Consider the following 26,422-nt stretch of genomic DNA (forward strand, 5'->3'; position numbering starts at 1 on the left):
AGGTATCACATGTTAAAAGGAATGGTTTCTGCGTAGCACGTGCACAAGGCACTAGTCCTATTAGGACTAGATTGAGAGGCTCTCTGTAGAAGAGCTTCGCACTTCTGTAGAATAGAGACAATGTGTGATTCATATAAAAGCCCAATATAGCCTCAGTTCTGCCCTGTCAGCTTCCCACTATTCCCTGTGTAAGGTCATTCCTTTTAACATATAAGTCGATTTTTGTTATTTTTGGTGAGGAAAGTGACCTATATTAAAGGGTGGCCCAGAAGTAGAGTACTAGACTTAGTACTGTATGTACTCGAGAGTTATGATTTTGAAGAGGTGCAAACACTTGTCTCTCCAGAGATCTAATGCTCCACCAAGCTCATACTGAAAGATGAATTTGATAATCACTGCTTTTGAAAGCTTGAGGAATCCCTTTATGTGGGAATTCGAAGTGATGGTTCGAGCTCATCTCGCTTGAGGTTAGCCCACTAACCACCATGTCCTGGAGTGAAGCCGTGTCTAAAGTTCAGCCTGATAATGAGAGCTCAATCTGTAAATTGGTATCCCTTAGCAAGACTTTCAAGGGAGAATTCCCTGCTCAACGAGAAGGTAAAAGCTTCTTGGATATTAGGCTAACTAGCAATTTCCCTCAAAGCACGAGATAGATAGGAGAATAAGGGGTTCTCGAGGTATATGGGGATGAAACATGAAGATGAAACGTGTTTGTGACAAATGAGGTGTTATGGCCAAAACTGAGGCAATGTGGGGATAGGTCGAGCTGGAGTTTCGAGTCACTGGAAAGGATTATTACCAAGAATTTAATCATGAGAATAATTACAGGATTTCCCTCAAGATATTTGAGCTTTAACTAAAGCTAACTAAAGCTCCAACTAAAGCTTCTATCTTGATTCATATATCCTTGCAAGCACTCTCCGTCAGCTCTCTTTTCCTATCGAGAACACCACATCTGTAGTCCCATCAACCCACTTTCCATCATGAGATAAAGATCGCATCACTTTTCTTACAGGCCTTCACCGGTTTGTCACATCACATTCATAACACAACACATCACATGATCGATGAAATACTATAACCGACAAACCGACAGTTACATTGTGGTCCAAGCTCTCCCTTCTATTAATGCGATTACTAATTGTAGATGCTGCCGGTCGAACATCGGATATATATCCTCAACTACAGTATCGAAATACTTTGGTAGAGTACAACCATTCACATTTCCCTTCGCCCATTACCTTTCTCTCAAACATTCGAATGATGGCCTGGCCCTATCCTTGAAACACTTTCGTCGTGTAGCTCGTCGAAGTTACAAGAACAAAAATTCATCTGCAAGCTTCTGAGGTGGCGTATGCAAACGACAAGCCTTACGCCATATCTATTTTATGAACTTACAGTTGCTCTTAATCCAACGCAGAATAACAAATAAAGCCCCGGGAACTTTTGCCTACGATAAAGTATAGAGATAATGGCTACCAGTTCCGATACTGCGCCTGCAGAAATGGCAGATTGTATACATGTGGATGGCACAGAACATAAGGTGGTCGACGTAGGAAGTGGCGGAAATGTCATTCTAGAAGTTTTGTTTGAAAACACGAAAGCTTGTACAAAGTCGATACCGAATGAAATGATCCAAAAGCTACGGACCTCCAAAACTCCATTTCCCTCCGCACGAGTGTTCTATCGCGTTCGTCTCGATACTTTGAAAAAGCATTCCAAGTACTTCGGACATCTTCTTGGTTCAGATGTATTTGAAGAAGGTCGGGCTATATCTGCCAAATTTACAGAGTTGTCTCTATCGGGCAAAGATGCTTCGAAGCTACCGGCGGAGGAACTTCCCAAGATACAAATAAAAGATGAGGATTATGCAACGAGAACTATTGGGAGGGAAACAGTTTTCCATGACATGCTCAGAATGATTCATGGCATGGATCATTCCAGCAAATCTATTACTCTTCTCTATATCGCTATCTTGGTGGTTATGGCAGATAGATATGATTGTATGGCTACAATTGCACGATACATCACAGGCAGATTCTCAAATTTCCGATACCCACCAACGCTCGAAAAAACTACGGAAGAAGTTGTTAGGCAAAAAATCATGATTTTTTACCACACAAATCAGCCATTGCGATTTTCCACAGCCACAAAGGAACTCATCATTCGAGGTTCATCTCGTTGGTCGATTTACGAGGAAGCGGATTCTAACCTTGCTGCGGCTTGGTGGGATTTGCCAGAAGATCTAGAAGGCGAGAAACACTTGTTGCAAGTTACTATTGAGGACATAACTAATAGTTTGCAGCTGAGCTTTCCTATCGCCGATCTCGCATTATTCTGACGATATCCTCTCTCCAGACACATTTACTTTCACTATACATGTCTCGGATACAGCAATGTAAATTAGGTTATGATTCGTCAGCCGCATGCGATTCCTTCCAGCTTGGTGAAATGGTGAAATTCCTCACCAAGAAAAATCTCCTCTCGCTCATTCCATTCCAAGCGGTCTCTCCAGACGACCCAGATTTCCTTTGGCCGAAAGCATATGATGGTGATGCTGAGCAGCTTATTAACTTGTTACGACAATGCCCAAGTTATCAGATTGATAAAAATCATGGTCATTGTGGTTTACGTAGTAAATTACTCCCTGCCTTGGACTATATCAAAGAATGTATGGATGCTGGCATCGGCATCAAGGTCCAATTATGGAAAACAGAGAGATCCACCCAGACTTGGATTCCTAGTCCTTCGACAAACAACAGCAGCGTCAAAAAAGCATTCGTTGTGGGAGGCAAAGCAGTAGGAGAGGAAAGATCAGGAAAATTCTTCGACTTTAAGAGCTTAAGTAGAGACGATCTTATGCTTGGTGGCAGATCACTAGGTGTAGAAAAAGCAGCGAAGAAGTTGTTTCTAGCCGAGAAGTGGGACTGGGTAAGGGAAGTAGAAACTGAAAAAGAGAAAGAGATGATGTCAAAATCATCATTTTTTAGATTTTGAGGATAGCGGAACTATGATCAATAGCTAGACACGCGGAGTAGCCATTCGACATGATATCCTTTGTGCTGTATTCCCGTTTCCTCGGTTGTCCAGGTCGGTTGTGCGGCCCGGAGAATGACATTTAGAAGTGGATCATGCCATAGAAATGGCCGATCTACGAAAACATTGCCAATATCCGGGGTAAAACTTCATTCAACATAGAGTTTGAATTCAGTTAGATGCATATTGCCAACAACCTGACCCCAAATTTACTTTCGAAACACACGTCCGGTCTCACTCAAAGGCATGGCATCAAATTGATTAGTTGAGGAGGAGAACTTTAAAGGTACTGACCCACAACTTACAAGAGGATAAATTAGTTAAGCAACCATAATCAGAAACAAAGTTTTTTGACACCGTTGACACCGATACTTGAACTTCTTGAAGGATCTTTTGCCGCTGTTTTGCCCCCCTTGAGGATTCGGATATTTTTCTCTACGTTCCGGAGAAATAACGTGGGACTCATCAATAGGGCCATGTAGGCTCTAGATTAGGGAAATGTAATCATTTTAAGTTTTTCTCCGCATGGGGATGAATGAGAAGAGTGGGATGACTTGAACTTGAATGGGCGAACTATTGACACGGAGATTTGAAAGTAATTAGATTTCTATGTTTGGAGAACAGAGAAATATGCTGACATGGAACGTTGAAGAAATTCTCCGTAATACAGATGGTTATTGATAGAGAAGTTTCACATAGAGAAGCTTGGATATTAAATCCATTTATCCCCCCCATATTTAACTCCTCTAGCGACAAACCCGAGACAGCGATTCGTTGATTCTCTTTCACCCCCCTGCATAAACAAAACACCGAGGAATCACACATAAACGACTTTGCTGATTTTATACTCCGTAATTTAGTTAACCGCGTCATAATTACATACCTTTTATCTCTTTGCAGAATATGAGCGAAACGCCGGGTCCAGAAAAAGAGAAGAACCATGAAATTAAGTACCGATATGGCACGGAACGTTGGCTACCGTTGGAATTAGTTGACACCACTAAATGAGAACTAAATGAGGGGGCGAATGAGGTTAATTAATCGATGAAAGTGGACATCGTCGTCAGTTTTCATCTGATTTATCTCCGCACTAGATGCTTCCTCATTCCCTATTTAAGCTTTCTTCCTCTCTTACTTCCTCTTCCTTATCACTCTCACTAAAGTCATTCATTCGGTTCGTTCCAGTTTTCAGTCGCGCTTTTTTGTCAATTTTACGCTATGCGTTTCGCAAACTTCATTTTGGCCGGTGGCCTCGCAACATCCGCTTTCGCAGCTCCGGTAGCTGTTGTTGACGATGAGAGCTGCGATGCCGATCCAACTCCCTCTGTTGCCGCCTCTTCAATTGCACCATCAAGCACCCCAGCTGTTGCTCCAACTTCGGTTGCTTCAACAAGCAGCGCTGCTGTTTCCAAGGCTGCTGTCGCTTCTCATCCTGCTGCACCATCCAGCGCTGCTACTTCTGGAAAGTTGCAATGGATCGGAGCTAGCGAGTCTGGAGCCGAATTTGGACAGGGAAACCTCCCAGGTGTAGTAGGAACCGATTACACCTTCCCAAACACTTCTGCTATCCAAATTTTGATCGATGGTGGCATGAACATTTTCCGTCTTCCATTCCTCTTTGAGCGTATGGCCCAAGGCAGCTTAACCGCTACCCTTGATGCCACTTATCTTGCTAGCTACAAGGAAGTCGTCGATTACATTACCGCCGCCGGTGCCAGCGCAGTCTTGGACGCTCATAACTTTGGACGTTACAACGGTAACATTATCACCTCCACCTCCGACTTTGGAAGCTTCTGGAGCAAGCTCGCCGCTGTGTTTGCCACAAACGACAAAGTCATCTTTGACTGCAACAACGAGTTCCACGACGAACCTACCGCTACTATCTACGCTGAGCTCAACCAAGCATGCGTTACTGCTGTTCGTGGCGCTGGCGCAACCTCCCAATACATCTTTGTTGAGGGTAAGTCCACTGTGAAACTTCTCTTAGCATTTGAATACTAACATGTTACTTAGGAACTTCGTACACTGGTGCATGGACCTGGACTTCATCTGGAAACGCCGTTTCCATGTTGAACATCACTGATCCAGAAGACAAGCTTATCTATGAATTCCATCAATACCTCGACTCCGATGGATCCGGAACCTCCGCCACCTGTGTGAGCAGCACCATTGGTGCTGAGCGCATCGCTGATGCCACTGCCTGGCTCAAGGCCAACAACAAGAAGGGTGTCCTCGGAGAATTTGCCGGTGGTGTTAACGCTGACTGTGAATCTGCTATCTCTGGTATGTTGGATGCTATGGCTGCCGATAACGAGTACTGGTTGGGTGCTTTGTGGTGGGGTGCTGGTCCATGGTGGGGTGATTACATCTACTCTTTCGAGCCACCTACCGGTGTTGCTTACGTTGAATACTTCAAGACCCTTGTCGGCTATGTAGCATAAGCGGGTGTCGGTTTGAAGTGTGGGTACAGGTGTAGAGCAAGAGGTGTGGCCTGGGAAGTGGGCGTTCTGATTCGTCTGTGTACATATGTTTTAGCATGAGCCTTTTGGAGGCATTTGCTCCAAAGGCGGTGTTTTAGTGGAAGATTAAAGGAGACTAGAGAAAATATGATCCGCTTTCAATTTTAATTATCTTGATTCCAACTTGGTGATTTCACGCATTGATGCACGTGATCCTTCTGCCTTCATGATCATAGCTGTGATATTCCGAATATCGACCCTACCGATCTTGTATAACGATGGAAACTTACGTGGTCGTGGCATTGTGTTTGACAAGTTTAAGCATCTCTGCTTCAAATCATTCAACAAATGATAGCATCCCAGTTGCAATTGCCATGCTCAAGCAATCGAAAATCCAATAATGACCTATAGCTAGCTCTACCACACATAAATGTGTTAGGCTATAACTCATGTTGATTTACCATCTGATGATCATCGATTTTACTTCGGATAAATAACAGGATAAGGTTATTGCATAAAATATGAAAATAACCGCCAGATCCGGATTCATCACCCTCTGGCTCTTCTCTCCGCTTTTGGTGGATGAATGGATGGATGGGTGGATAGACGGACTTATCAAAGTCTTCAAGAAGCACACCTGAATTTTTAGTGAGATATATATTGGAAAGATGGGAATTCTTATCATTGAGTGAAAATGGAATGAATGGTTGAGTGGTGGTAAAAAGCTCACTACCGGAAGAGCTGTTTATCGTGCTAGTTCCGATAAGGATTACGTAATCATAAGTTATAACCCCCTGCCTCGATATTAATACATGATCAAACGCCCGCGTTGTACCTGGAAATCGAATTTTTCAGAATCTGATATCCTTTCTTCGTTGGACATGGTATTTTTTACCATTAGAATAAACCTTACCGCATCCTGAAATCGTAGCAACGGTTTTGCTGCTCCCAATTGTGGTATTGAGGTAGTACACTCGCGCGGCCTAGAAGCAGCATAAAATCCGAGTATCCTGTCTAAAATTCCCACAGCATAGTTAGCTTGATATATTGACTGGCGGAAAGGATTGAGAATGCATAATGAGCTAGGAGTGGTAGACAGATAGTTCTGCATCACCAGTTGCATGCATTGGTTGTATTTGGAGGTAGTCACCAGCCAGAAAAAGCAGGGTTGCTGAATACCACAGTATGGTCAACAAAGACATGGAATATAGCATAAATACCTTAAAGTGCTACGGTTGGCTAATTGACCTGTTTGATTTTCTCTACGCTTCTATCCGGCGGTAAGTATGGTACGGCTTGGTTTTCAACATCTCAGACCTTTGATTCACACACATGTTAAATATGCTAGCTTGCTTTATCTCTTTTACAACACGTTACTCTTTCTTCTACAGCTTGGTTGTCAAATTCAAAGCCATCCTACAAAAAGGTCGTTCACCGATAACCTTCGCAATCACTCTTTTGTACATCCAGGTTCTGCGTAATTCATTCAGATTCACAACATATCAACCAAATGATACAAACTCTACCTCCACACATTATCTCGAACCCTATGTCAAAGTGTTTCACTAGTATCTCTGACTTGAAAAAACATCACTATAAACATTACTATAAACATTACTATAAAAATCACTATGAACATCATTATGAACATCATTGTGAATATACACCTCCTTGTTTGAAGACAAAGTATCTGTCAAGGCCATGAATGTCCTCGCTACGGCAGATAAAAGGGGCCTCGTTTTCTATTGGCTCTCTCAGTATGGCACGAGACCATTATCAAAGACAGCATTCGAACACAACAGAAGATACGCGTTGAGTTATACAGTAGATATAATCAAAATAATAGTGTCGTTGACATAAATACATCGCGAGTATTCGGTTCCCTTCATTTTATTTTCAACCAAAAAGAGAGCCCTTCATCACCAAGTCCATCTGTACTTTTGCCCACCAACCTGCAAATCCTCAAACACAGTCTTATGTAGCTCTATCGTAGTCATATCACTAGGGAAAATGGCATCACCAACATCAGCGATGGTTCCAAACGATAATACTACCAGCGAAGCAGACCGACTTGCGCACATTCCTAAAAATCAGTACATTAACTTTTTTCCCGATAGGAACAAACTCACCGTAACTTTGAACTTTCTTTCACGTGGCCCCAACCCTGATGGGGAAACTTTAGACCATTTACTAGAAATGATCAACATACTTCCCCTATATGCCAGAGAAACCAACATACTGTACTTGAGCCTATTCTTCAGACCCCGTAATGAGGACGATCTCCGCCTGACTCAGGCTAGACACTTGGTGATCGACCGTGTCGTGGAAGAGATAAACGAATTCCCCTACTTGACAAAATTCAGAGCTTGTCTACGTGTTGATCGCTTTCACTGGGATCAAGTGGCTGACCTCGCATCTGCTCTTTACGGAATCCGTACGCTGCCTTCCCGTCGCGCTTTCAATGTTGGGCAATCTGAGCTTGCTTTTATGGACAATAGACGCCGAGGTAGATATATCTTGCCCGGCTCTTCTCTTGATAGATGTCTTCGATCGAGATATCGTCACTGATACTTGAGCAAGACACGACAATAAGACGGAGAAGGGCAGGATTTTTTGGGTGATGGAGGCAATTTTGTAAGGGGATATAATCCAGGCACTGAGGATATGGCTGAACCTGCGATTGCTTGATACCAATATGAGCTATGGTTGTTCTTGGATGCATCTTGCGAAGGGCGATATTCACCTTTGGATGCCTCTACAAACCACTATATACAAATCGGTCAGGATGGGATGGACTTCTTAGAAGGAAGTCATTTTGTGAACGGGGAATTCTTGAATATCGCAGAATCGTCAAGGATGTATGGGAAAGATGGCTAGCTCCACAGAACGCGAGATCAGAACCAAAGTTAATGATGACTTCGATAAATACTTCTCTTGTTCTTTGTTATTTGCTGTGCAATGTCCATGATAAATGTGTATTTATGTTCTCAACTGTTGGTAATTATATGTATTTAATATTACTATATCCGCCAGCTAAATATATTAGATACAGACTTTTATAGATTCTCTGCTCATTTTTCACTACCTTTGATGAGTCTGGTTTTGCCACTGATTCGTTCGGATCAAGCTTCAGGCTGTAATTTATCAGTCTGATCAAGGAGTTGGTAACTTTATAAATGCTGAGCCAACTAGGTAGTTATTATCAGCAGCGGTTTGAAGCAGAATCTCCCTCGCCCATTGGTTATCACAGTAATGAAAATGTTTCGCCTGGATTACAGTTAAGATTCATGATGTTGTATTTAACATCTATACTCGTTAGCCGCATTCCTAGATCTTTTTCACCAATTTCTCAGACTGTTACAATATTAAGTACGATAGCTAGGAACGACATGTACATTCCCTCTGTGTCAGTGTTTTCCTGTTGAAACATAAATAGGAATCGTAATGTTCGAAGTTGACTTCCATCATCCTCCAGCGTATTGCAACATCTTCCACCTTTGAAAAGACGATCAACACAAGCTTCCTACACTTTCATAGAGCGATATTTTTATCTATATCTACCTTTAAATCATTCAAAATGCCTAATATTATGGGGCCCAAGCCGAACGCAAACCCCCGGGACAGAGCCACACGCCGCGCTGGGCGAGTTGCAGATATGCCCACACATTCTCTGATCGAATATGCCGCCATCAATGGAGCTCTTTTCATAGATCTAGACTTCTGCACGTCTATGTCAGCCGCCAAAGAGGAAATATTCGATGCACTAGTTGAAATCATCCCTAAATACGCCGATGAGACAGACATCATTCATCTGCAGATGATTTAAAGCTTATGTACAAGGATACCAAGATAGTCAACAGAAAAGCTACCCTCGCTCAAGTTGTTGAACACATCAATCATTTCCCACATGTCAAGGAAATCACAATCTGTCTTGAGCTTGATCGTTTCAATTGGGAACATATCAGCTCCGCGTCCTCAATCTACAATCCGAAGTTTCTTGATTGGGCTTTCGATCTGAACGTGAAGTATCGAGAAATTCAACATATTCTAGTAAACTCAAGACTTGATCGCCAGTTACGAGCAGCGGAAAAAAATTACATGGATAGGCAGGGCATGTAGGGTAATAAGGGGAAGGAGAGACCGTGAGTGAGAGAGCTTAGGGCAATGAGGGAGCAAGAAATAATTAAGTGTGCCAAACTCGGGATTATGGGGAGTTGGAGACATGGTAGCTATTGCTTGTCATGAATATGCATATATATTTCATGGGATGAAAGCTGCATGAATGGTGCTCAATTGACTTTTCACGGAGAATGGATTCCTTTGAGACGCATAGACACTTTGGTCACAAGGAAGGCATAAATGTGGGATGGGTTGTTTCGCAGGAAGGGACGTTTTGGTAACGATGGACGAGCAGCTTCTGGATGCAGGGAATAACTGATTAGATGAAAAGTTCCATCTTTCATGATCCTACACCATACAGAAGAATGCAATGAAGTGTTTATTCAATCAACTTGATCTTCTGTTTTCAACCTTGTTTGTCTGAAAACCCCAAGAAATGCTCCACAGACTTGTAAAATCTCATAAAGGTTTAATGAAATGATATTCTTGGACTATTTCTATGTCAACTCTAAGCTATGGAACATAAGGCAAGTAAAGGGATTTTACAGGCTAAATGAAATCAAGTGGAAGTTTAGGAGTATTCCATAACTTCATGTCTAGACTGTGTGCCTTTATCCTCAATTCTGCAATACGATGAGGTAATGGTATTATATATTCGACCTCCTGGTCTGACCTATGTACCTTCCTCCGTAACCTAGCTCTGGGGGAAAGTGCGGTACATGATATACCGTACATCTGACTTTATAAACTTTAGGCGTCTCTTCAACCATTTATTTGACCTCAGAGACATAAATAGTCTCGAGAGCGCCGCTACTTCCTCCAAATCTATTCGAACCACATTTTGGCTTCGATCACACCACTGAATATCAGTCTCACAAACACAACTATATGCACATCGAACATCCACAACCTCTTTATTTGAATAATCTACATACTTTAGTCACTTTTACAATACCAACATGTCTAGTAAACAAAGTACCACGTCTGCCAAGAATTCTGCAAACCAAGCTTCGAGTATCAACATGAATCACCAGCTTCTTGAATTTGATACCAAAAAGAAGTTTCTGCGCATAACTCTGGACTTCATGAACGATATATCGCCGACGGTCTTTGAGAGTTTAATCAAGACTTTACCAAATTATCGTCATCGAGTGACAAGCATCACCATCAGGATGGTTTTTAAACCTAAAGACAAGGACGACCTCAATCATACCAAGGCACGCCGTGAGATCCTCGAGGATGTGGTACATCAAATCAACAACTTCACCCGTATGGCCATACTTTGTTTCGTTCTTAACCTCGACTATCTCAGCCTCAGCCAGATCGAACCTGCAAGCGCGATCTATGGATTGAACTTCAAGTCATGGACTTTTGATATCTTGACTGATGATGTGGAACATGTTCAACATAATAGCGCCATTGATGTATCACTGAGAGCTCATTTCGAAAGGAATGCATTAATGAAAGAATGTGCTAGATTTAGGCGCATGTTTGCCAGAGATTTTAGCCTGCGAGATCTTTGGCCTTGATTTCAACACTGCCTTCGATATTTTGTCCTGAAAAGATTTGCCTGAGAATCCAAGCTTAGCTGCGAAGTTCCTTGGGTATGTGATAAAAATTGGGATAGTCAAAATGAGGATATCTCTGTCTCTAATCACACATACGATGATGCCGCGGCTATTCAAAACTTCAACACTGTCAAATTAAACGGCAGAGTATGAAACGGGATATTGGAATTGGGTCAAAAAATTAGCGAGCATGTTTATAGGAGGTTTATTGGTTGGAAAATCGGTCATATTATTGTTGTAAGATTGTACTGGGGGCAGCATTCTGTCGAGCGAACATTCGTATGGCCACGCTGTTGAGCGTATAGCGAGATGGGGACAATTGCTATGGATAGGAGACATGGTTTTTAGGCTATCGTTTTCATAAAATCAATTTCATGATTACCTCTAGGAACTGCCTTTCAAAAGGCTATGAATATTACATATAGCGGCGGAGCAAGACGTGGACACCAAAATCAAGGTCCTAGCCCCATACGAAAAGATTACCTCTTCTATCCTTTGCAAAACATCTTGTAGAACTGGAAAGTCTGGTGAATTTTCTATAATCTACGTACCATATACTTATGTGGTAATCAATCGTTCATTCGTTGAATACGCTCCTAGTAGAGCCCTATCGAGCAAGAAACATAGCAGCACACATGTGGACACCAAGAATTCCACTATGCAAATTAATTTGTGTTGGTTATGTAAGTACTTGCAGGTTCTGGAAATAAATGCTTCGGGTGAGCCAATACTACTCGGCTTTCCCTTACTATCTATCATCAAGAAATCGCACCGGCATCTCACATCAAGTTCGTAAAAAGGCGTTGTTTTCAACACAATCAATCAACAAATTAGACATTAGTTCATCAAGTCTAACTCTGATTCCAGCAAGCTGAGATAATTTAACATTCTCCTTCAGTTGGCAGTGAACAATTTGAAACAATCTCGGAGCAACTAAACCTAGAGTAGTCCATTCGCCATGAATTACATCAAAATAGTTGCACAAATAACATTGAAGACTCGGATTTTCCAGAAGCAAATGCTAGCTAAAATAAAACCTTGATAGCTGCATGTCAATGAGAGCCGTCGATTGAGGTTGTATCAGCACATGTGAGAAGCCACACCATAATATGGAGAAAATTCTTCTGTATTATCCAAGAAGCCACCCATATCCTTTCTAATCTGCTGATTACATGAAATAACCCAGCCCAACAACCAAGTGATATTGACAACCACCTCTGGAATATCGACCCTATTCAACTGAGCCTAGTCCGAATCATCATCCGTTGTGTACTCATACGCTATATCCTCATCCGACTCACAATCGCTTTCATAATAATAAATGTAGTTCTCCGAACTATCCTCATCTTCAAGTTGTTCAAACCATTGCGAGTTCATCCGGACACTGTCTTGAAACTGCCCTTCTACGTAATACTTAAACGTCGCACCGCGGTTGTGGATTTTTCGAAAGGGGAGCGCGCATGCAAGCTGACCGAGGTGCTTTCGCTCTAGACGGAATGTGACCTCGATGTTAGAGAGATTTATAAACTCGTCGTTAAGGATCCTGATAATCTCCTCAATTTCATACTTGATTCTTTCGTTGCCAGAATAGTCTTCTCGTGTTGGGAAGGTGAGGTTGAAGTATATCTTTCGTGCTGTGGATGCATAATTCGAGAGATTGGATTCAACATCGGAGTTCTCGTAATCAAATTCAATCGTCAAGGCCCGACCATTAGTTTCGAATTCAATCTCTGAAAACGAGTTGTCAGTGTCGATGTCGCTCTGGTGGCGACTGTTGTTGCGCCAGCTCATTATGGTGAGAATTTTATTTTATTCTTGGGAAGGAGTTGTTTTCAGTCAGGAAATGAGGTTAATCGTTGTAGGGATGGGACGGGAATCACTCCCGCTATATACCCTTCAGTCTTCTATCATGGCTCCATATCTTACTCAATAGGAGCGTCGAGAGCAGCGAGGTAGAGTATGGGCGCCGCTCAGAAATAACTCGTCTTTGGATAGTTCTGGAACATCGCTAGAAAGGATTTATATCCAGCGAACTAAAGATGGACTTTTCCAAGATGCTTGATGCATCATTCTTTGAGCGTTGGTTTCAGATGAAGATGTCTTAGTCTTTTCAACGTTTCTTCGCATGTAACATACGGTATGTTCTTCGGGAAGATTTGAGACTTGACTATACAATGGCAATCGTGTTTCCACATTCGAAATCACATAGAGTCCACTACTTAGTAGCTGGAAAGGAACTAGAACTTTCCATTTGATTTGAGCGAAAGCCCAAAAAAATAGGGGATTTAGGTGGAAATACTCACAAAACTTGGAGTCAAAGGATCAGGAACTTGTTGACAAGATTACTTGACAATAGCTACCGTCCAATTTGGACTGCTTAGTGCCCCTCGCGCCATAGGATCCCTCTCTCTTTGGAATCTTTTTCCAAACCATCCTAGGAGCACTCGAGAAGTTGGCATTTAAAGGCACAATGAAATACTACCACATCTTATCTGTAACAATTGGTACAAAAACAGTCATTGGACGATAGCAGGAACTCAAATCAGATGAAAGAGCTTGCCGGAATATTGTGTTGAAATTCTACTAGCTTCACATCCTTTCAGTACCAACGCGCCCAAAGAAAACAACCAAGCACTTGACGGCATCATACAGAAGGACCTTGAATTCCGTAGTCTGCTCAAGAAGTGTTGCAAACAAGTCCTTTAATCAATAGCCCAGGCCAAAATTCTAAATAGATTCTTGCGCCGCACCCAAAATGCAAGAAAGCCGCGTATAATGCTTTCTGCTCCCACCACGACTTATTAACGTCGGGTCTACGGATACAGTAGTTCCCTTGCGTTCTCGTAGAAAAGTTACTCACCAGACAAATCCTCGATGCAAGCCAACTACTTCCTACCACAGCGTGCGACTGGTTTTTCGAGTCTTAATTGTAAGACCCACTCGAATTGACAGGAACGAGTTGCTACATTAAACCATTGTCTCTGTCGTTCGTGTTAAATAAACTTCCAGCAACCATCAACTTGTACTTAAAGGTCCATTGTTAGTGGAGATCAAGGGATGGAACAGCACTGTCAAAGTTTGATTGTTTCGGCTATACCTTAGAATTTTGGAAGACGATGCGCGTATATTTGCAAAGCTTCGATGGGATGGTAAGAGGCGAAGTTGCGATCTACCTTGCTGCTATGGGGCATCGAGGACTTCGCAAATATTGAGTATATGGAAGTCAAACGGTTTCCCGAAGGTCAAGCTACCTTTGTCAGAGTTTGCTCCGAAAATGTTTTCAAATCCGTCAAAGAACCTATGTGGCCTGGACCGGTGTTTAACCAAGGCTTGGCAACAAACACCACAGAACTATGTCTGACATTGCCTGTTGCCTTGCCTGCAGTTTTGCTTCATACAGGGATGATGTGTTTACTGTTTCTGAAATGATTCTCCCAAACAAGAGCTTGATCTAAAAAGTATGGAAAGTACTAGCAAGAGCTTGTTGCAGACAAGTCAATTGATCGAATTTGCATATTTGGCCGAAATGCTCTATTGCATTCTATTTTGGTCGAATGGTGTTGTGCCTCCGCTATGGGCCAAATGCTTCGTTACTTCTGAGAATTCTGTGTTTATAAGAATTTCAACACTTCAGATTCTGGAATGTTGTAGCTAATCAGAACGGCGAGTCGGAGTTGAGGCGCAACAGTTTCTCTCTGGTAATATCGGAGCATCCTGATTATCATAAAAGTAGGCACATTTCGACAGAAAGATGACGAAGCGTAAGAATAACTCAGTCGAGCCGAGCAGGATGCGGGGTACTTCGCAGATTCAAAGGTGTGACGACTTAAAAGATGTAGAAGGAAGGAGCGTTCCTGGTTATAACCATCAACAACAATCGGCAAAAGCAGACTCAAAGCACTGGCGACAAACCCCTTCTAGCACGGCTCCCTGAATACTTGGAGCATGAGGAGAGTTCAAATCGAGGTCATGTACCATTCTGTAGATCATGAAAGAGCCCGTGAAGAGACCACCCGAACGACCAAACTCTTAACCAACTTGAAGAACATTCTGAATAGTTTCAAAGATGTCGATATATTGGGAGTCATGTTCCAAATGCAGCAGTACAACCTTAATCAGCCAAATCTTCCACAACTCCAGGCTGTCCTCCTCCCCTATGGCCTTAAATTTGAGAAATGGACGCTGCACTGCAACTTTGGATGGATCAAATCGGGACGACCAATTATCACAGAAGTCAAGGAAAATTCCAAAATCGACAGACAGGTTCGTAAATATTCTTCGTTAAGATTCAAAAACAAAGGTTTATAAGTTATACTCGACCATACTAAACTCAGTCGTGACAAGACTTACGACGGTGAAAACGAGGAAGTGCAAGAATCATTCCTCAGAGTTCTTCCCCTCCTCTGTATGAGGTGTGCATAGTCATTATTTTAAATGCACACCAGCGGAATCTCGCTTAAGTCTCTTGAGTCACTAAAATCACACCCGGTGTACGATGAAAGAATTGAACATCAACATTTCACATGTCAAATGCAGATTCTCTCTGCATGGGGTGAAACGTCCCAGTTTGATAAACCAATCAATGCGAATTACCAATAACAATCCAGCTTTGATCGAGCGTATGTGAGTATGTAAGAATGATACCCCTTTGAGTATATGATTTACCTAAACTTAACAATTATTACAAAATCATAAATTCTGCTTTCGGCTAAGACCAACCTTGAAAAAGCATGTGAGTGTAAAATCGCCGTTAGCGTCCATGATTGGTCGAATTCCTGCCGAGGCATCCTCAGCACATCTGTCTATCTATTGATCTCCGACCCCGACATACCTCTTCCTTTCTTTCTTTTCATATATTAACTTAACCTTTTTGTCCAGTACTCCTCATCGCATTGATTAGCTTTTTTCATACAACACATAAGATATCTACATTGCCAACATGTCAGCTGGTAAGCGTCCATCGCAACCAAAGGAATGCAAACGAGGGCTGACAATGACTATAGCACAAAACCGACTTGGACAAGTTTCTAGCCATTTGGCTGGCTCGCGGAGCTCTATCGCACCCCAGGCCTCTATTACACCAATAGTAGGTGATGGCGGCCGCGCAAAGCTTTTAGAAAAGCATCCGGATGATGTATGACCAACCACTCCCTCCAGAAAGCGTATCTTAGCTCCTTGCTAACATTCTCCATTCCAGGTCGTCGTAACAGCTTGTCTCCGTACCGCATTTACAAAGGGTGGCAAAGGAGGATTCAAAGATACAGCAGCAGCAGATTTACTAGTTGGCGCTTTCAAATCTCTCATTGAACGATCGAAAATTGACCCTGGGCTGGTTGAAGACATAGCTGTTGGTTCTGTACTTCCTCCCGGAGGTGGCGCTACGGAGTTCCGTGCTGCAGCTTTGGCTGCAGGATTTCCTGTATCTGCGGCGGTCAAGAGCTTGAATAGACAATGTTCATCTGGTTTACAAGCATGCGTAGATATCGCGAATGCCATCAAGAGTGGAATGATTGATGTTGGTGTTGGTGCAGGTGTCGAAAGCATGAGTTTACAATACGGGTATGGCTTACTCGCTTTTTCATTTTATGTGCAAAATTAAGCTAATGGTAAATTCACAGACCTAGCGCCGTAACAGAATTTTCGGAACTTCTCGAATCTCACCCAGAGTCCGCAAACTGCAAAGTGCCTATGGGCGTTCTTTCCGAGACGATGGCTAAAAACAAGGGTGTTTCTCGCGCTGTACAGGACGCGTTCGCAGCTTCATCATACCAAAAGGCACTCAAGGCCCAACAAGATGGTCTTTTTGATGAGGAAATTGCCCCTTTGACTGTTAAATGGGAGGACCCTAAAACTGGCGAAACAAAGGAAATAACTGTTGCCAAGGATGATGGTATCCGACCAGGTATCACAGCTGAGAGCTTAGGCAAGATTAAGCCTGCTTTCGCAAAGGACGGTAGCATCCATGCTGGAAATGCTTCTCAAATCTCAGATGGAGCTGCCGCAGTCCTTTTGATGAAGCGTTCCACAGCGGAGAAACTTGGCCAAACCATCCTTGGTAAATACGTTGCGGCATCCATTGCAGGTGTACCTCCCCTCCTTATGGGTATTGGCCCTTGGGCTGCTATTCCTAAGGTCTTTGAGAAGACCGGTATCAACAAGGATGATGTAGACATCTTCGAGATCAATGAAGCATTTGCAAGTCAATGTGTTTGGTGCGCAAATGAGTTGGGACTTGATCAAAAGAAAATCAATCCAAAGGGTGGTGCCATTGCTTTTGGACATCCCCTTGGATGTACCGGAGCAAGACAGGTCAGCACATTATTGTATGAATTGAGAAGGACAAAGCAAAAGGTTGGTGTAACTAGTATGTGTGTTGGAACTGGCATGGGTATGGCTGCTGTTTGGGTAGCTGAGTAGAGGTTGGAGGATACTTCGAGGGTTATGGGATTTGGTATATGGTTAAGGGCAAATAACAGTCTTGGGAGAAGGTTTATGGCGAATGGTTGTACGTATACACTAGCAAGGCATTGGAAACCAATGCATAGAATTGATTTTGTTTACACATCGACGCCTCCTCTATGTTGTCTCAATCTTCTCTACTTTCAATACTCATATGGACAAGACATTGGGAGCGCTCAAGCTTGTACCTGGCTTTGGAGATGGACGAAATTTAGGAGTGTTAAGCTAGGGATGGATGGCTTTTAAAGATTGGTAAATTAGCTGAACATTTTGGTATTTATTTGAAGTGAGGGAGTAGACGAAAATTTCATAGCTTAGGGACTAGCTCAATGGCTTAGACACTTAGCATATTGATCGGATTAGCAAGCGAGAGTTTGAAGCTATGGACGGACTGCTAGCTCTGGTATTGAGGCATCCGAGTTAGATATGAGTAGAAACAGTGTTCCTATTAATGCATGGCTTTAAACGTATCTGATAATTCATTTGACCTTGAGACTTTTAATTAGATGCGTGAATTTGGTGAAATTCAAAATTATATAAACATGTGTATTTGAGGGTGATGTTATACTAGTGAATAGCTTCATTTTAGCTTAGTTCGCTAGATTAAAATTTTTGATTTTTGCATACTTTCGGAATACAAGGCTCCCATCTGTGGATTTTTATTGGAAACTTCCGTTCAATATCCGATAAGGGTCTTTTTAGTACACATGGTCAATATAAGGATATCTAATTGTACCTAGTACTTCACTACAGTATATTTATTCGGTTAACAGGCGCTGGGCAACACAGTATTACCCAACAAGCATCCACGTTCAGATATTTCCTCAGTTCTCATCTTCGGATAGTACGCGGAAAGGTTATTTATCCACTGTAGCAGTATGGCATGAGCCTATCACGATTCTATTTCTAGTCTTTTCGCTGATGATGACCTCTTTCCCCAATCTATCTAACTCACTTTCTTCTGCATCTAATTTCAAATTCATCAATAGCTACATAAGAATTGTCAAACTAAATCTACGATTCCAAATTTCGAGGCCTTATTGGCCAAGAGTTTCGAAAGAAAAGCAAAATTAGCATTCTCTACTCTTCACAGGAGAAGGAGTAGTCGCAGATTCGGTACCGTGATGTGTAATTAAAATGAGTAGCTAATTATGCATTCATTTCTTCTCAATACGAAATTTATATACCTTTGACTTTGATATAGAACTGTGACTTCTAAAAACGAAAATTATATATACTACATATGGAATTACATTTCCGAATATTTTCATTCGTGGCGAATCGGCCTATGCTGAACCGCTGTTAGCACACAGCTTCACATCATTTCATTATCTCCTGTGCCTGCTGCCTTTTAAAAATTGTATCATAGCTAGCAGTTGTACCCAGCTTACAATTTATTACTTATTTGCAATCTCAATACCAAATTCCATTTATTCATTCACTTTTTAGTCCCATAATCTCTAGCTTAGGGAGCCTGAACCCTCCGAATTACATCCTTTAGGTTCTGGAAGAGAGAGATAATCCACTAATATAAAATAATGACCCTACACTCTAAATAAGTATAAAATCTATAATATTATCTACGCAACTGCCTACTTTTCGTCGAACCTTGATTTCGCTCGCTCAGGTTAAATTAGATAGTATACTAAATGTTATCTTTGTGCTTCAACCATCTTGGTCGGAAAGAATCTGAGTGTATGATGCAATCAACATAGTAAGATTAGACGGAGCGACTTGGCGTGGTCAATACCTAATAAAGCGGTGATGTATTTACGTATTATATTCACATATCTCTTTGATGAGAGTTCTGGAAGTTGTGAGTATAAATTTTAACCTTATGTGAAAATCTGTTGACCACAGAGTCAGAAAAAAGAAGCGAAAAGAGATTAAAATTTTAGGGAGAAGTAAGTCCTACGTGTGCGAAAATGAAGGCAATGATATGCTAGACTAGCATAAATCTTAATTAACTAACACCAATCAAGAAAGTCTAAGTCTCGTATTTAGAAAGTAACTTGCTACTATTTCCTATTCTCTTCATACTAACTGTAATGTATCTAGGATTATTGGAAAATCTTCTTGCTTGCCATAGTTCCATCAACTCCAAACCACGCCCGCAACAAACAGTAAAGTCAGTAGCTTTTCATGAACTGATCGAAACCTCCCCATTACCATATTCAGTCTTCCACGAGCTCTAATACAAATGCTCAAACAATGCTCTCAAAATCCCACCCTAAAAACTCACCAACTCGATGACCCGACTCCCCATTATTCCCAATCCTCACAATCCCCACAAAACAAATCGGACATTTAACTTCACGACCACCTTCCTCACCGCATCTAATCCACTCATCCAAACACGGTGAACAAAACCAATGATTGCACGGCCTAGCAATCGAGACTCTCGCAGGGAGTTCCTGAATACAAATAGCGCAAATAGGTATATCCTCAGCATTCCTCTGGCCAAGCGGCAGCTGACGCGGAAAAAGCGCTAAAATCCACTCTGGGGTATTAGGAGCATTGTCGCGGGGAATAGGATCACGAAGACGTTCATGTGTAAGTCGTCGGATATGATATTGGATTTCCTGTAGAGCGGCTAGTTCAAGTTCGGGAAAGACTGATGGGAAGTCAAGATTTTCGGGCCAGGGAATATCTTCATCGTGCATGAGTGCCCATAGATTATCTCGAAGGTGTTGCACGGAAATGGGAAGGTTGGGTGTTTCTGCGTATTGAAGGAGGAGGCTGTATACGTGGGGTAGTGCTACATCTTCAAGTTGCTCGATTTGTCTATTGCGAGGGATTGGTAAACCGTCTTCTTGAAGAGGGGGTTCGAGAATATTTGGAAAAGGTGGAGGTGCTTCTCTTTCAGCTGCTAGGCGATTTTCCAGGTGTTGGCGCGCAATGTGGAATTCAGGAGTTGTGTTTGGTAGGTCTATATCATCTTCTGGTTGTTGATCACCCATTGTGTGTTTTAGTTTCTCCTATGATTCAAATTCCAATAGTGGGGGTGTAGTAATTGATGATAGATCAAGAGGTGATTTTGGTTGTGATAATCAACAGTCACAAAGTATGCGAGTCGAATTCTTGCTGCCCCTGGTTATTTCTTTGGGTCAAAAACTCGGACGTGAGTTTTATGGCAGTGTCGTGGTTGATCAATTATATACTAAATGGAACGTTCTAGTGAAATAGATGGATCTTTATAAAAGAAGTTTCATGCAACCAGCATTGCTTAATACTCTACGGTATTGTTGCTGTGGTTCATACACACGTCTTTCTCAATCTGAGAACTGTTCTATTCACCGTAACTTATCAATCAAGTAACTTCGCGGCGATAGATTATCAAAATTAGTCATGATTATCTCAACCGTATTGATTAAGTCGATATCGAAATTAAAAAAAGGAGAGCACATCTAATCCGTAAAATAATCTGATTACACTGGCTAAAAGAGCATTTGGCAACATGGAGCCTCACTTGGACGTGGATCTATCGTGACTGCTCTACAGATGGCAAAATATGAACGTAAATTCCTATTCAGGTTTCAAAGAAAGACGAATCTGAAAAATAGCTGTATGTTTTTTCAGCATAGCATCCATCCATCCACTACGAATCTCGCGACAAAAATAACACTAGTCTGGGTTGATGCTCTTGTATCACCGTATCCAAAATGACAATTATATACCATCATGAAGCTACACTCGACCGAGTGAATTCTAACTGTTGCCAAGACCAGTACGAGGTAGAATTATTGATTCCACCACAAGACTTCCGTTCCCGATCACGTTGCTACCGTATAAAAATAATAAATTAGCAAGGCCGATTGCTGTAGATTCACCGCACACATTCACATGATAGAAAACTCGCGTATGATACAGTCGTACGACCGTGCAACTTTACACAATATTTAAGAGCTCCGCTCATCGAGGAATTTGAAAGACAAACAACATCTTCCATGCACTACATTACGAGTTAACTTAAGTCGCTCAACCCAAGCAGTCACTAGGTTTTCTAACCATAATCCCCTACAATTCTATATTCCCATTTTTATCCAGAAATCCCAAACAAACCATCGAATTTCGTGTGCTCAAGTGGAGAGTATCAACGAACTCCATCGACTAAATGGCTTTTAACGCAGAAGGGACTCCCAACGTTCCAAGAAATCGAATCCGGTTAAGGCAATGCCAACTATACATGGAAGGCCGTATTGGAGGGTCAGCTCAAAACACCCCAAATGAAATATATACCAGTAAACCTCCCGTCGGGCATCTTCCCAGACACAATAACCACATGCATCAGCCAGCACCATTCACAGCCGACGATATGGGAACATATGGTCAAAATTTCTCAAATCAAATGGCTCCAAACGGCCCTCGTCCTCCTTTCATTCCAATAAACAGCAGTCACTTAAATGGGACCGCAGATTACACGGCTAGGAAAATCTCGGGAATTCACCATTTTTACCTTAATCAAATGGTTCCTAGTCCAAGTCCCAGTCCACCTTCCTCATCTTTGACCAGGAATATCAGAATGTTTAGTTTGAGATATTCAACTCAAATGCATATGGCTCCTAGTTTTCCTCCCTTGGGACATATGCATGATCCAAGAAGTATTAATGAGTTGTCTTTTGACAACCCGCGTGGTGTAAGAGACAGCGGTCATTTCAGCCCATCATCATCCTTGAGCAACAACAATGGGCAGGGTCTCAATCCAGTCTCCGCTATCAACAACAATGGGCAGGGTTTTAATCCAGTCTCCGCTATCAACAACAATGAGCAGGATCCCCATCCAGTCACCCTTCACCGCAGAGAACAAGCACAAAATCCCCCAACACAATCTCAACACACGTTACACAATACCCCAAGCCCTCCACCACCACCAATCCCCCAAACTGCACCATCTGTCTCCCCGCTCCCAGCTCCTCCAAAATTCGCACTCGTATATCCATGCCATCACGAATTCTGCCTCGGCTGTATCCAATACTGGATACAGACACAGCAAAAAAGAGTAAATGTATGTGTAGAGCGAGTAACCTGTCCACTTTGCAGAGGAACTATTCAACGGGTTATCGACAGGGATGGGGAGGTCATTGGATCAGGCAGGTCATTGGATCAGAGAGGTCATTGGATCAGGGAGAAGACGCGAGATAAATACTGTGAATGCGGTTGCTGAGGAACAGAGGACGCGGGAGTTGGATGTTGCGGGACATATGGGTAGTGGGATCGAAGGAGTACGGAGAACGTCGGATAGAATGAGTCCTTCGGGAGACGTAGGTGTTCAGGTTTTGGAAGCACGAAGAAGACGTGATAGATGGGGTGGTGCGGGTACGGGTCGCTCAACAAGGAAAGAGGACTTTCCGAGTAATGGGGCAGCTAATTGGTGGGCTTGAGGCCTAGTTGGGTTGGTGATGAAGTATCGATGATGAGGGGAATTTGCTAAGGTCGGATGAATATCTGGTTGAGATATGTGGCGAAAACGCGTTGTCTTCAGTATATAGTGTTAGTACTCTTTGAGCAAAAATGTAGCATGACTGCACAGTATTCTAACTGAGCATCATGTTTGCAGCTAAGAATCAATCGGCATTGCACTCGGTTAATAAAGTTGCAGTAGAATTACCACATAACTATTCACAAACTTTTGCGATCGTGAAAGACCTAAAAGACCCCTGAGCTATAATGAAATAAAATAATGAACCTCAGAAACATCGTTCCTACAACTCTGCACCCTATTTCTCCTCTCTCACGAAATTCGTAAACACGAAACAGATCCTCAGCCAGACCCTTGATCAACCTGGTATCAACGGACAAACTCACAGATCTCAAGAAAATCTCGACTAGTCGATCAAGTTTCATGGCATCTTTTTGTCCCTCGGACTTTTGTAAATTGTGAAAATTTTCGCGCCATTATAAACACTTGTTTCTAAATTATTTTCCGCTACGCTCCCGCTAAAAGGCTACCTCACGCTCAATTTGTTGCTTATTTACTAAATATCCAACAAGCATGGGATGATAAAAACGTGAAGCGACAAAATCAAAGGAAAGCAGCGAGGGTAGCCTCAAAAAAGAACAAAAAGAATACCAGAGCTAAATTCACCATCTAATCACCTCAAACTTCTCAGATTGAAGGTGATCTGAAGTTTGCCTCACCTTTATACTTTATAAAGCGAACTGATTGTCCGGGTCCATCCATCGATCTTACACCTCTGGTTTTTTCTCCTCTTTGTGGCGAACTTCCAAAAGTGCAACAGCAATCAACAAACCCTTCCAAGACTATTCAACAAGGCTCAACATCAGCGAACACCAAGATGCCTCGAGATAAACTTATCATCATTCTCATGGGCGTGGCCATTTTCTTGAACATCGCTATATGTGCGGGTTTTGTTGTGTTCGATCACGCTCGAGTTCGAGCTGCTGCCGCCGCTGAATCGACGTATCTAAAAAGATCATTTTCAATATTGCCAAACGACGCATTGCTGCTTTTAATCTTTCTACTGCTATCGGTGACCGAGTCCACCAAGCCGAATTCCTTCAAGCTATTCAAGACCAAGGCCGATATCCAAACCTCCAATATCAGTACGATGAATGTTTGCGCGATCGAGAATTGGCATGGAGCCGCATGGACGCATCAGAACTTCTCGACATGAGCGATCGCGAGCTTCTCGAACGGTTTATACAACTCCATGATCAGACAAAATTAAGGAATCTGAAGCCAAGCATTTTGAGTGACGGAAAGGTGACTGCCTCGATGATAGCTACTGACATTGGTCACTCTATCAACTTCTTACGGGTCCCACTCGACAATCCCCGGTTATGCAGATGTTGTGGCAATTATCTTACCCTGCTTTACTTTGGATTGAATGGTAGCTATTGTATGAAGTGCTTGCGGGCCGAGATTATTCGTCAGTACACATCATCGACAACAGGTGCTGGTAGGGTTACTGCGAGGTATGCTCCACAAGTCATTATGATGTCTGATCTTGACAATCGCTATCGAGCTCAATACCCGGAGGTTGATCCTACGATGCGTGGCTGTTAGGAGCTGGCAGCACGATTCAGAGTGTGGAGGAAAGGGGTAGATTGGACGGAAGAAAACACTTTGATGGTTTCGCAATATGGGGTAACACCAGAAGGGAAGGAAGGATGTGTGGTGCTTTCATTATGACGAGGGAAAATGTACTTGAAGCTTTCGTTAGTAGCCTATGAACGGTAGCTTACTTCGAAGTTTCTCGGTAGAAGCAATTGACATACCCAGTACATAGTGGTGAACATTATGTTATCACTAATCTGTTTCCGAATTCTGTGTTTTGACCGCAGAGGTCGATCTCTAAGTATTCCAATGTTAGGCACTCGTACACATGAGGCCTTTTCGGATCTCGCTGAGCAATATCCATGCTTCAGAAGTCGACCGAGCAATTTGACATCTCAGTTAGAAATACCGGATAAATTATTCGTCAATAATAATTACTTGCCAATAACTCCAAGTCATATATCTCCTTTAACCTTAATGGATGATGATCTGGAGGCATATACCAAGCCACCCACACAGTAAAGCTCCGGATGCCTAGGACTAAGATATACTCTGTATCTACTCTTCAACTAAAGCAACATCCATTTCATATTTGGGACGAGTAAGATCCAATCATGTAGACCTTCGGCAATATGAAAGAATTGCTCAGAGAAGCCAAGTTTTTTTCCTATGCCTCGCTCCAACAACATCATTATTGAACCTAAATTCCCACAACTCAAAACGACGCATTTAAAAAGTATAAAATAACAAATCAAGCAAAGTATTCAGCATGCCAGTCAAAGAAAAAGAAGTTCATGCCATTACTTTGTGACATTCTATGCGAGATGATCCTAGGCCGCGCCCGCCACGCCAAGAACAAGCCATCAGTGCGGATGCAAATACCAAAAAGGGTGAATGATAATTGATCACAATCCAAGAGCAACGCCTAAAAGATATCTGTAGCTTTGTTGGATTTTCCACCAATCGAAGTATTGATTCCAATGCCAACCAAATCGCTAAACTGCTTGGTTTGAGCGGGATACATTCGTGCTGTCTTTGCACTATCTCAATCATTTTGACATTAAAAGATGGACAGATTCGGCATGGAATGTACACAGCTGGAAGATATACAGCATATCCTGCTGCCTCTGAGTATATAGAGCGTGAATTGAAGAGATGTTGTGATGTTTATAGTTGGAGAAGGGATGACCTCGGCACACCCCCGCTTTCAATGTTTCTCCGATGGGTTTCGGAACGGCGTGTAGTTTGACCGCTTCCCCTTGAGCTTAACCTCTTATGATCTTTCGATACTTCGATATTTCGACAATGTTACTATGGCGGTGGTAGTACCCATGACTACCGTCCCTTTTAATTTTCATCTGCCCCTCTATCTACCGACTTTGAAAACATAGCAGCCCTGCTGCCACCATTTCTTAGTGGGCTCTGGTTCGGTAGATACCGGATTTGTTTGAGTTATGCGCTAGAACGTCAAACACTTCCACTCATCCATCGTATTCGAAAAGCATATTAAGATTTTCCACGAAATTAATACCAAAAATATAACAACATCCGGATGAACGACTCAAAAAAAGCACATACATTCAGGTAATAAGGTTGAGATTTTGACAATGAAATAACCCGGTTAGGATCTATCCCAGAATGCAAAAGCCTAATTAGTATCTAGATGGCTGCTTTTCGTCGGAGCTTTTAATCTACTCTGGTGACAGGACAACTCTGCGAGACGCGTACGGAATACCCTACATGAAATAGTCTTATTACAAGGA

General features: G+C 42.3%; 13 protein-coding genes across 13 annotated transcripts; 11 read left to right on the forward strand and 2 right to left on the reverse strand.

Annotated features, from left to right (window-relative positions):
* Nucleotides 1-485: 485 nt before the first annotated feature.
* On the forward strand, nt 486-657 carry SS1G_00455 (predicted protein; the record flags this gene model as incomplete). The annotated part of the gene is made up of 2 exons (XM_001598317.1): nt 486-597; nt 644-657. The coding sequence occupies 2 exons, from the start codon at nt 486-488 to the stop codon at nt 655-657; spliced, it is 126 nt and encodes a 41-aa protein (XP_001598367.1).
* Nucleotides 658-1,471: 814 nt separating this feature from the next.
* Nucleotides 1,472-2,803, forward strand: SS1G_00456 (hypothetical protein; the record flags this gene model as incomplete). Its single annotated transcript, XM_001598318.1, has 2 exons — nt 1,472-2,089; nt 2,525-2,803. The coding sequence occupies 2 exons, from the start codon at nt 1,472-1,474 to the stop codon at nt 2,801-2,803; spliced, it is 897 nt and encodes a 298-aa protein (XP_001598368.1).
* Nucleotides 2,804-3,370: 567 nt separating this feature from the next.
* SS1G_00457 (predicted protein) lies at nt 3,371-3,514 on the reverse strand (the record flags this gene model as incomplete). The annotated part of the gene is made up of 1 exon (XM_001598319.1): nt 3,371-3,514. The coding sequence occupies one exon, from the start codon at nt 3,512-3,514 to the stop codon at nt 3,371-3,373; it is 144 nt and encodes a 47-aa protein (XP_001598369.1).
* A 740-nt stretch (nt 3,515-4,254) lies between these two features.
* Nucleotides 4,255-5,477, forward strand: SS1G_00458 (hypothetical protein; the record flags this gene model as incomplete). Its single annotated transcript, XM_001598320.1, has 2 exons — nt 4,255-4,996; nt 5,050-5,477. The coding sequence occupies 2 exons, from the start codon at nt 4,255-4,257 to the stop codon at nt 5,475-5,477; spliced, it is 1,170 nt and encodes a 389-aa protein (XP_001598370.1).
* A 2,028-nt stretch (nt 5,478-7,505) lies between these two features.
* SS1G_00459 (predicted protein) lies at nt 7,506-8,070 on the forward strand (the record flags this gene model as incomplete). The annotated part of the gene is made up of 2 exons (XM_001598321.1): nt 7,506-7,929; nt 8,006-8,070. 2 exons carry the CDS (start codon nt 7,506-7,508, stop codon nt 8,068-8,070), a joined length of 489 nt encoding a protein of 162 aa, XP_001598371.1.
* A 1,002-nt stretch (nt 8,071-9,072) lies between these two features.
* Nucleotides 9,073-9,321, forward strand: SS1G_00460 (predicted protein; the record flags this gene model as incomplete). Its single annotated transcript, XM_001598322.1, has 1 exon — nt 9,073-9,321. The coding sequence occupies one exon, from the start codon at nt 9,073-9,075 to the stop codon at nt 9,319-9,321; it is 249 nt and encodes an 82-aa protein (XP_001598372.1).
* A 1,252-nt stretch (nt 9,322-10,573) lies between these two features.
* On the forward strand, nt 10,574-11,143 carry SS1G_00461 (predicted protein; the record flags this gene model as incomplete). Its single annotated transcript, XM_001598323.1, has 1 exon — nt 10,574-11,143. One exon carries the CDS (start codon nt 10,574-10,576, stop codon nt 11,141-11,143), a length of 570 nt encoding a protein of 189 aa, XP_001598373.1.
* A 697-nt stretch (nt 11,144-11,840) lies between these two features.
* SS1G_00462 (predicted protein) lies at nt 11,841-13,244 on the forward strand (the record flags this gene model as incomplete). Its single annotated transcript, XM_001598324.1, has 4 exons — nt 11,841-11,865; nt 12,369-12,589; nt 12,674-12,802; nt 13,116-13,244. The coding sequence occupies 4 exons, from the start codon at nt 11,841-11,843 to the stop codon at nt 13,242-13,244; spliced, it is 504 nt and encodes a 167-aa protein (XP_001598374.1).
* Nucleotides 13,245-15,127: 1,883 nt separating this feature from the next.
* On the forward strand, nt 15,128-15,490 carry SS1G_00463 (predicted protein; the record flags this gene model as incomplete). The annotated part of the gene is made up of 1 exon (XM_001598325.1): nt 15,128-15,490. The coding sequence occupies one exon, from the start codon at nt 15,128-15,130 to the stop codon at nt 15,488-15,490; it is 363 nt and encodes a 120-aa protein (XP_001598375.1).
* A 631-nt stretch (nt 15,491-16,121) lies between these two features.
* Nucleotides 16,122-17,599, forward strand: SS1G_00464 (hypothetical protein; the record flags this gene model as incomplete). The annotated part of the gene is made up of 4 exons (XM_001598326.1): nt 16,122-16,131; nt 16,186-16,316; nt 16,380-16,741; nt 16,801-17,599. The coding sequence occupies 4 exons, from the start codon at nt 16,122-16,124 to the stop codon at nt 17,597-17,599; spliced, it is 1,302 nt and encodes a 433-aa protein (XP_001598376.1).
* A 1,748-nt stretch (nt 17,600-19,347) lies between these two features.
* On the reverse strand, nt 19,348-20,601 carry SS1G_00465 (predicted protein; the record flags this gene model as incomplete). The annotated part of the gene is made up of 3 exons (XM_001598327.1): nt 19,348-19,448; nt 19,557-19,583; nt 20,118-20,601. The coding sequence occupies 3 exons, from the start codon at nt 20,599-20,601 to the stop codon at nt 19,348-19,350; spliced, it is 612 nt and encodes a 203-aa protein (XP_001598377.1).
* A 1,154-nt stretch (nt 20,602-21,755) lies between these two features.
* Nucleotides 21,756-23,022, forward strand: SS1G_00466 (predicted protein; the record flags this gene model as incomplete). Its single annotated transcript, XM_001598328.1, has 2 exons — nt 21,756-22,571; nt 22,813-23,022. The coding sequence occupies 2 exons, from the start codon at nt 21,756-21,758 to the stop codon at nt 23,020-23,022; spliced, it is 1,026 nt and encodes a 341-aa protein (XP_001598378.1).
* Nucleotides 23,023-23,937: 915 nt separating this feature from the next.
* On the forward strand, nt 23,938-24,276 carry SS1G_00467 (predicted protein; the record flags this gene model as incomplete). Its single annotated transcript, XM_001598329.1, has 1 exon — nt 23,938-24,276. One exon carries the CDS (start codon nt 23,938-23,940, stop codon nt 24,274-24,276), a length of 339 nt encoding a protein of 112 aa, XP_001598379.1.
* Between the last annotated feature and the right edge of the window lie 2,146 nt (nt 24,277-26,422).

Source organism: Sclerotinia sclerotiorum, genomic scaffold, assembly GCF_000146945.2.
Source record: "Sclerotinia sclerotiorum 1980 UF-70 scaffold_1 genomic scaffold, whole genome shotgun sequence".
NCBI classification, from domain to species: Eukaryota; Fungi; Ascomycota; class Leotiomycetes; order Helotiales; family Sclerotiniaceae; genus Sclerotinia; species Sclerotinia sclerotiorum.